General features: G+C 42.4%; 1 protein-coding gene across 1 annotated transcript in view; it reads right to left on the bottom strand.

Moving 5' to 3' along the window:
• Positions 1-2,552: 2,552 nt before the first annotated feature.
• The window catches only part of ASH1L (ASH1 like histone lysine methyltransferase), a 233,924-nt gene continuing 226,489 nt past the window's right edge, over positions 2,553-9,987 (bottom strand). Inside the window, 4 exon segments of the mRNA XM_033196131.1 lie at positions 2,553-5,042; positions 5,381-5,682; positions 6,599-6,639; positions 9,470-9,636. Of these exon segments, the coding sequence (XP_033052022.1) occupies positions 4,951-5,042; positions 5,381-5,682; positions 6,599-6,639; positions 9,470-9,636 (602 nt within the window). The 3' untranslated portion in view covers positions 2,553-4,950.

Genomic DNA, 9,987 nt, shown 5'->3' with positions numbered 1-9,987 from the left:
GGCTCATGTCTGTAGTCCCAGCACTTTGGGAGGCTGATGTGGGAGGACTGCTTGCGGTCAGGCAGTATAGCAAGACAGTCTATTAAAAAAAAAAAAAACCTGGGAGTGGTGGCATGCACCTGTCGTCCCAGCTACTTTGGGAAGCTGAGGTGGGAGGATCACTTGAACCTAGGAGTTCAAGGCTGCAGTGAGTTTTGATTGCACCGTAGCACTCCACTACACTCCAGCCTGTAAGACAGAGAAAGGGCATCCCTCTCAAAAAAAAAAAAAAAAAAAAAAAAAAATATATATATATATATATATGATCTAGAATAGAACAACTGCAATAGTTTCAAAGGTCAAAAATTAAAGAAAAGCGTCGGGGCGCGGTGCCTCATGCCTGTAATCGCAGCACTTTGGGAGGCTGAGGTGGATGGATCACCTGAGGTCAGGAGTTTGAGACCAGCCTGACTGACATGGAGAAACCCCATCTCTACGAAAAATACAAAATTAGCCGGGCACAGTGGTACATGCCTGTAATCCCAGCTATCTAGGGGGCTGAGGCAGGAGAATTGCTTGAAGGCAGAGGTGGTGGTGAGCCGAGATCGCCCCACTGCACTCCAGCCTGGGCAATAAGAGCAAAACTCTGTCTCAAAAAAAAAAAAAAAAAAAGAAAAAATTAAAGATAATCTCAAAAAAATGTAACAGTAACATATTGTTTTTGCAGTCATGAAGAAACCATTATGTCACAGTAGGGCCCTCTGATCTCATCTTGAACTTCAAGTCCTTATAGGCGTAGAGATTGAACTGTTGGAGTAAGCTGTCTTGCTACTTCTGAGCAACTGTACTCTAGCTGAACTCCCAGCCTAAATGTTTAACTTATGTCTGGGACAAAGTTTTGGTAGGCTTTTCAGTTATCTGCAGGAATGAGTTTATCTTCCTTAATTAGTAGGGTCACTTTGTCTACTTACGACACTTTTCTATTTGTGGAGGAGTACACAGACTTTGGAGTTCTGGCTCCAACCCTAGTTACTGGGTGACCTTTGGCAAGTTACTTAACTTTCCTGAGCTTCAGTTTTCACTCTTAGAAAATGGGAATAACTTCAGAGGGTTATTATGAAGATTAACTATGTGATCTTGGGCAAGTTACCTAAATTGTCTTTTGCTTCAATTTCCTCATAAAATTGGGATTTGGTACCCACCACAAAGGGTTTTTGTGAGGAATAAACAAATATATGGAAACTGCTCATGATAGAAATGGTCTAACACACAGTGGCCTAAAAAAACGTAGCCTAAAGTTATATATTGCTGGCCTCAGTGTTTGTTGCTGAGAATTAATGAGATGATGATGCATGTGTGTACAAAGGATGGAGATGTAGAAGAGCATGGCATGGTTTTTTGTTTCTGTTTTTTGAGACCTTAGGTGATCCACCTGCATGGCATGTTTAAGAAATAGCTGGGGCTGGGTGTGGTGGCTCAGGCCTGTAATCCCAGCACTCTGGGAGGCGGAGGTGGGCGGATAACTTGCGGTCAGGAGTTCGAGACCAGCCTGGCCAATATGGTGAAACTCCTGTCTCTACTAAAATACAAAAAAAAATTAGCTGGGCATGGTGGTTGGTGCCTACAATCCCAGCTACTTGGGAGGCTGAGGCAGGAGAATCCCTTGAACCCAGGAGGCAGAGGTTGCAGTGAGCCAAGGCTGCACCACTGGACTCCTGCCTGGGTGAGAGCGAGACTCCATCTCAAAAAAAAAAAAAAGAAAGAAAAGAAAAGAAACAGCTGGGCAGCCATGGTGGCTCATGCCTGTAGTCCCAGAACTTTGGGAGGCTGAGGTGACTGGATCACTTGAGCCCAAGAATTTGAGACTAGCCTGGGCAACACAGGGAGACCCCTGTCTCTACAAAAAATAAAAACATTAGCCAGGCGTGGTGGTGTGTCCCTGTAGTCCTAGCAACTCAGGAGGCTGAGCTGGGAGGATTGCTGGAGCCCAGGAGGTTGAGGCTGTAGTGAGCTGTAATGCATCACTGCACTCTGGACAGGGCAACACAGTGAGACCTTGTCTCAAAAACAAAATAAATATATAAATAAAAAAACCCCAAAAAACCAACAAAACAGTTGGACTAGCTTGGGCATATGGTGAAACCCTGTCTGCACAAAAAGTACAAGAATTAGCTAGGCATGGTGGTGCATGCCTGTAGTTCCAGCTACTTGGGAGGCTGAGGCAGAAGGCTCATTTGAGTCCGAGATGTGGAGGTTGCAGTGAGCTGAGATTGTGCCATTGCATTCCAGCTTGGGTAACAGGGAGACTCTGTCTCAAAAACAAAAAACAAAAAAGCAACTGGACATTTGGTGTGTGTTGTTATTGTGCTGATTGATTAGGCTGGGTCCAGACTAGAAAGACCCTAGTACTGACTTTATCCAGTAGTCAACAGCAGTGAGTGTGCTCATGTGCAGCCTAGCATGTTTATGATGTTGTTTCAGAAAGATCCCCTTGGAAACAGGATGAAGTTGTTCTTGGAAGATAAATGGGGGATAAGAAGGAGGAAAAAAATAGCAAGCTCATCAGTCCACAGTTAGGAAAAGTTTTTTCCATTTAATACTAGACTTTCAAGGATTGAGATGCAAGCTTTGTATGCAATTACATCCAATGTTAAAATTGGTAATACATAATTTACAAAGATTAACATCAAAACAATCATCTATTTAGATATGCTTTTGTAAAAAGGAAATATATTAGCAGCATTTATATTTTCCGCAATCACACAGCCTACAGACATGCAGACTAACTCTGTATCTATTTGCAGTGATGTAGTGCTTTGCCCCGCATTTCAAACACCAAAACCCGCCTGGCAGCTGGGGGGTTCTTTTTATTTCGTTATTATAAAATAACTGAAAAATAAAAAAAGGCATTAATTTCTACACCAGTAAGAAAAAACAAGTTTTTGCACTTACCTAACATTTGATTGTCTAAAAAACATTTCAGTTTTTTTTTTAGTCTTTCAACAAAAGAAAGATAAAATGACAGAGCGTAGTGTCTTTTGCTTCTGTTCTCGCATTTTACAAAGTTTTTTTTCTTTTTCATCTTTTTTAAAATTTTAGTGTTTAACACTATAAAGGAAACATTGAATTTTAATCTCTTTCTTGTCATTTTCTCGCTTTTGACTAAAAGGAGACCCCCAAAGTGCCCCTAGTCCCACCTCCCTCCCACCCACTCCCTGCAATGAAAAACAAAAGAAACCACTCAAACGGGCTTGGACATGCGATTTTTCCAGCTCCACATGTGAGTATCTTATACCCAGGTCTCTTAGTAATGTACAGTGCTTCTCTACAGTAAGAAAATACTCCAAACTATTTTCTTAATTCTCTTTTTTTCTTTAATAAAATATTTATTTTGCTTTTTTTCTCTGTTCAAGGGGATCATTGGCATCCCCTATCTCTTTTGTTTTTTCCTCAAGAATGACACAGAAGGGGAAAAAGAAAAAAATATTCAATGGAATGGAAGGTGGTCATTGTGTCTACCTAAACGAGTCAGAGCATCGTCATCATAAGGGGAAATGTACAATTAGGACAGCATTGGTCCAATATTAGAAAAAAGTAATGGGGACATGTTTACTATTGTATTGCTTACCAATCACGCAGCAGGTGTGTGTGTGTGTGTGTGTGTGTATATACACACACATATACACACACACATACACACACATATATATACACACACACACACAACTTGGCACATTTAAAAACCATCTTTTCTCTTATAAGAACATCTAAAACATATATGCATATGTATGTCTGAAAAGACAACAAAGCTTTTTAAATTTTATTTTTAAAGAGACAGTATAGTCTGGTAACTTCTGGTCAAGAGAGTAGGAAGGAAGGAGACACCCTGGATATACCTCCTGATGTCATTCAGGAGGGTGAGGGAAGATGGGACTAGGGGTGAAGAGAAATACACCGTCTCTTTAAGAAAGGGACATTGAAAACTGTACAATTAAGAAAACAAGAGTAGTGTTTTCAATTGATAATCTATACTCACAACAAATACTCTGATAGGTGAATACTGCTGAACAGTTTATGTAGTGACTTTTGTTGCCGGGGTGGGTTTAGAGTTCTTTTTATGTAGGTTTTTAAATGATTTTATTTTGAACTGAATCTCCATTTGCACAGCACAGCAGACACACAAGAACTACAGCGCATTAAAAACAGCATGTGTGCTGGCGGGGGCCTGGCTTTCTCATTAGAAAAAAATATGTCCGACAGGTTATGAAGGGTAAAACAAAAATAATTGCAAGAACTACCGTGCCCTTCTGACCCCATGGGGGCCTTCCCTATCCCATGATTCCATTTTGGGGAGTAGAGGTAGGGAGAGGGGCAGCAGTTACAAGTGCTTTGAGCTGTCAACTCACATTTTACTTTGACCTGGTTGGGCAAGAAAGGAGAGAGAAACTTCCCTAGTCAGGTATCTGGGAAGAAGCCCCAGCTACTGTTTCTGTTTAAGGTCTCTGGGGTAGCTCTTGGAGCCAATAGAGAATAGACGGGGTAGGAATAGGGTCCTGGCCCTATTCCTTTGGATTCTGAGTTATACCTGGGTATAGGAAGTAGCTTCTTAGCAATGCCTGTGGGATCTGAGGATGACAGAAAAACTTAAGCTGTGGGGAGGGGCAAATGCTATAAAGTACCAGTAGGTTCTGGTCATCAGTGTGGTTCTCCCTCCTCTCTACATTTAACCCTTAAGGTGAAGCAATGGAGAGGAAAATTAATTAACCTGAACTGTCTTGGACAGAACCCCTTCCTCTCCCTCTCCACTAGCTCCAAGGCTTATTAAGTACCTAATGTCAACAACATGGCCCCATTCCCCTTGCCCGGACAGACCCTTCCCACCCCGGTCTATACCCAGAGAGCAGGAGGCAGGACTGATTAGCTTATCAGTCCACTGGATCCCAGATGCTTGAGGTTCTCATTCGTTGAGGGTCACTTTCGAAAGCTGTTTTCTGGGATGAACAAAGTACGCCTTCGCAGTTTCCTGCCTGATCCTTCCTCCAGCAAGTAGGTCACATCAATGGCTGAAAACAGAACCAAAAAGGCTCATCAAAATACCACTCTCCTACTCCTTATTCCAGATTTGAGCTCTAAGGAGAGCACAGGAACTCAATGATTCCTTTTCTGACCTATAAGCAATTTAGACCATCCTCCAGCCCTACATGAAAAAGGTGGTTCTTTAGAGGAGTTCATCTCACCTTCCAGTTTCACTCCCAAGATATAACTAAAAGCAAGCCTATGAAAGAACTATACCATTTTCTTAGAATATTTTGGATGCTGAACCAGTAATTACAATTTTTTTTCCATTCCCTCTCATTTCGCATTTATCTTAAACCCTAGATATGAACCTGATTATTCTTACCATTTTTTCCAGGGATTTTTTCAAGGAGATTGAGCAAGATCTGGTTGAGTCGTTCCCGTTGGTTATGCCGTCGTTCCTCAGGGGTACAGGTTGATTGGGGTTCTTGACTACTTTCCTCTGTTTTTTTTTCACCCTCACTGACGTTAGCGGTGGCCCCCTCCCGTTCTGGCTCCTCCAGGCTGGGTATCTCACTGGCTGTTTGCTCTTGACGGGCTAGAACCTCTTCAATCAAGGGTAGAGCATCATCCTCCTGGCCCAAGTCTTTTAGGGGGGGCTTTGAGCGCTCAGACTTCCAGGATGATCTGCCAGAAGGATATTTGAATTTAGTGCAAGACACTTGAGGAGGAAAAGGGGATGAAGGGAAGGAGGTCTCAGGATGGCTTGAGATCCTGGAGTCCAGCAGTTAGAACTTGAGGTAGGAAACTTGACTCTCATTTTTGCTTTATTATTATTTGAACAAATCACTACCTTTACTTGAAATTTAATTTTATTTGTAAAATTCAACTTTTATTATTTCTCTTAGGAATATGCACAAATGATATAGGAATCCATAAAATATACAAGGGCTAATAAAATTGCTTAGCTGGTTCTAAATGACTGCTTCATGACTAGAAAAGTATGGCACAATCCTGTGATGCCAATAATCCAACTACAATAATAAATATTTAAATGGGATTTAAAATTTTCCTGCTTCCCTTTTTCACCTCAATAGTCTAATATTTTCTCCCTTACGGTAAGCTATTGCTGTAGGTAAAGCAGTTGTTATGCCCCCATTCAAAAGATGAGGAGACTGAAGAAAAAGCCTTCTGTCATCTTTCTTCAGGAATAATCCTCATGTACAAAATAAGCAAAAATGAACCCATAGTTCATACCTCAGTGAAAACTGTACTCGCTACATCTGTTCCTTGACAGAGGCACCAAGAGCTGATACACCTTGAGGTAATGGGGAAAGCTTACAAACATCTAAAAGAAACTTTTCTGAGTCTGGAGTTCTGTTTCAAATCTCTGCACATCTCTTTGTTGCTCCAACTAAGGCTCCATAATGGGACCACATCTACTGAAGTTTAGTTCTTCCATAGTGCTGGCGCTACCCTGGGCTATTCTGCAGAGACTACCCAGTCCTAGAAGTGGAGCTGAGTGGGTAGTTGTTTGTTTTCTTGCTCCATTCAAGCTCTTGGTCAATCCCTTAGGATCCTCATATCCCCCCATAGGACTTACCGTCCTCCATTCCTCTTGTAGTTGTCTGGGACGTAATGAGGCTGCAGATAAGAAAAGGAAGAGGTAAGCATATTGTAGAAGCTGGGAAAGCTAGCTCTCCTCTGGGGCCACTCACGATAAGGAACATAGTAGAGCAGTAGACAACTTGGGTGACTTTGTTTTAAGATGAGAAATCTAGTACTTCTATTAATATGCAGGCCACAATGATTATCAGCATTTTGTGCTCCCAGGATGACAATGGGAGGGATAAGTGCATGATTTTCTCTACTCCATTTCACCTTTTAAATATAGTCATAGGTTGCTTAACAATGGGGATATGTTCTGAGAAATATGTCGTCAGGTGATTTGACTGTTACGTAAACATCATAAAGTGTCCTTACACAAACCTAGATAGTATAGCCTACTATACACCTAAGCTATTTAGTATAGCCTATTGCTCCTAGGCTACGAGCCTATATATATAGCACAGTACTGTACTGAATACTATAGGCAGTTGTAATACAATGCTAAGTATTGTGTACCTAAACACAGAAAAGGTAATACATTGCCGTATGTTACGACAGCTATGACATCACTAGATGACAGGACAGAATTCTTCAGCTCCATTATAATCTTATGGGATCACCGTTACATACGCAGTCCAATGTTGACTGAAACATGTTGCACACGACTGTAGTTAAGGTTGGGGTTTCAAAGCTAATCAGTAAGCTATTGATTGAGCAAGCAAGACCAAATAAGTCTTGATGTGAGGAAAGACCTGGTGGTGGGCAGAGAATGCAAAAGACGGTTTGGAAAATTATTTCTTTTTCTTTCCTTTTTTTTTTTGAGCTGGAGTCTTGCCCTGTCGCCAGGCTGGAGTGCAGTGGCGTAATCTTGGCTCACTGCAATCTCTGACTCTGGGTTCAAGCAACTCTTCTGCCTCAGTCTCCTGAGTAACTGGGATTACAGGCTCGCACCACCACGCCTGGCTAATTTTTGTATTTTTTTTTTTTTTTTTTTTTTTGAGACGGAGTCTCGCTCTGTGGCCCGGGCTGGAGTGCAGTGGCCAGATCTCAGCTCACTGCAAGCTCCACCTCCCAGGTTCATGCCATTCTCCTGCCTCAGCCTCCCGAGTAGCTGGGACTACAGGCACCCGCCACCTCTCCCGGCTAGTTTTTTGTATTTTTTAGTAGAGATGGGGTTTCACCATGTTAGCCAGGATGGTCTCGATCTCCCGACCTCGTGATCCGCCCGTCTCGGCCTCCCAAAGTGCTGGGATTACAGGCTTGAGCCACCGCGCCCGGCCAATTTTTGTATTTTTAATAGAGATGAGGTTTCACCATGTCGGCCAGGCTGGTCTCAATCTCCTGACTTTGTGATCCACCTGCCGTGGCCTCCCAAAGTTCTGGGATTACAGGCGTAAGCCACCGTGCCTGGCTCTGGTTAGATTATTTCTAGGGATTCCAGGGTGACAGCTATGAATTTTGACAGGCCCACTAAAAGAAGACTCAAAATGAGGAGCTCAGTCGGGGTTTTATTAAAGCAAACAGATGAATGGATGATCAAAATCTTTATAGAATGATGAATGACAAAACATATAACTGGCACACGGTTCTCAACAATTTGAAAGAAAAAATACACAGGAAAAAGTCAGAAAACGAAATGGTTATTTTCTGGATAGTGGAGTATATACATAACTTTTTTCCTCTTAATGCTTCTATACTTAATTTTTTTTTTTTTTTTTGAGACAGGGTCTCTGTCACTCAGGCTGGAGTGCAGTGGCACAATCGGCTCACTGTAACCTCAAACTCCTGGGCTCAAGTGATCCTCCTGCCTTGGTCTCCCAAAGTTTTGAGATTACACACATGAGTCACCATGATGTTTACACAATAAACATCACCACCACAAATTTTATTTGTTTTGTTATTGTTTTGTTTTGAGATGGAGTCTCGCTCTGTCACCCAAGTTGGAGTGCAACGGCATGATCTCTGCTCACTGCAACCTCCGCCTTCCGGGTTCAAGTGATTCTCCTGCCTCAGCCTCCTGAATAGCTGGGATTACAGGCGCATGCCACCACACCTGGCTAATTTTTGTATTTTTAGTAGAGACAGGGTTTCACCATGTTCACAAACTTTATATAATGATCATGTCTTCCATTTTTAATGCAAGCATAAAAAGAAAAAGCACTGAATTATTTTCTGTGAAGGTTCTTCTTTTATAGGTGTGTTCTCAATGAGAGGAAAAAAAGGAGTTTTTCAGGGTTCTTGCTTCTTTTTTTTTTTTTTTGAGATGGAGTCTCGCTCTGTGGCCAGGGCTGGAGTGCAGTGGCCGGATCTCAGCTCACTGCAAGCTCCGCCTCCCGGGTTTACGCCATTCTCCTGCCTCAGCCTCCCGAGTAGCTGGGACTACAGGCACCCGCCACCTCGCCCGGCTAGTTTTTTGTATTTTTTAGTAGAGACGGGGTTTCACCGTGTTAGCCAGGATGGTCTCGATCTCCTGACCCCGTGATCCGCCCGTCTCGGCCTCCCAAAGTGCTGGGATTACAGGCTTGAGCCACCGTGCCCGGCTGGTTCTTGCTTCTTAAAATGATGGGTGTGAAAGACAAAATAAAACAAAAACCTACAGATGTAGGACTTGCCAGCAAAGATTAAACAGACGAAAGAGAAAAGAGGAAAGGTATAACACTATAATCAACAATTTTCTGAGATACAGTCTATGTGAGGAAATGTACTTATGCTGTTCAAATGTCCCAAATAGAGACAGAGATTTCCAGAGTTTGGGATGGAATTTGGATGAAGAAGCAGAGAGCTACGTGAAGATTTTCGCTCAGTGAATTTCATGCATGAACCAGATTGTCCTAACATGTAGTGTTAAGAAAGGAAGGAGACTCACCGAGAAATCTTTTTTGGGAGTGAGCTTCTTGGGGAAGTGATCAAAAGCATAGGGTTTGGTGCAGACAGGATAGCGGTTCCGGTGGATCTTGTAAAACAGGTGTGCTGACTTGTCAAGCCGATAATCACAGATGTACACATCTTGCTCCTTCACTCCTTTGGGTCTCCCTATGGGTCCAACCAGTGTTAAGGAATCCTATTTCCCCATTTCTCCCCCTGAGCTGCCCAGAGACCCCATACACACCAATGGGAGAGCAGCTAGACCCTTAAAACCCTACATGGTAGCTAAAGAGGTAGGGCAACTAAGCATTTGGTAGTTGTTGGACAAAGAGTTCTCAGACACTAGTGTCAACAAAAGATAAAGTAAATATACAGCAGAATGGATGGAAATAAACCAGAAATGTAAACTGAGTACTGCAGGGATGTGTGAGGGAGTATTTTGAGGGAAAAACAGAGCAGATTACGGGGGAGTTACAAGAAAAGAATAGAGGTATAAATTTGAGGGAAGCACATTTGTAA

This window comes from Trachypithecus francoisi, unplaced genomic scaffold, assembly GCF_009764315.1.
Source record: "Trachypithecus francoisi isolate TF-2019V2 unplaced genomic scaffold, Tfra_2.0 Lachesis_group5, whole genome shotgun sequence".
Classification (NCBI taxonomy): Eukaryota; Metazoa; Chordata; class Mammalia; order Primates; family Cercopithecidae; genus Trachypithecus; species Trachypithecus francoisi.
This window is presented reverse-complemented; position numbering and strand designations above follow the sequence as displayed.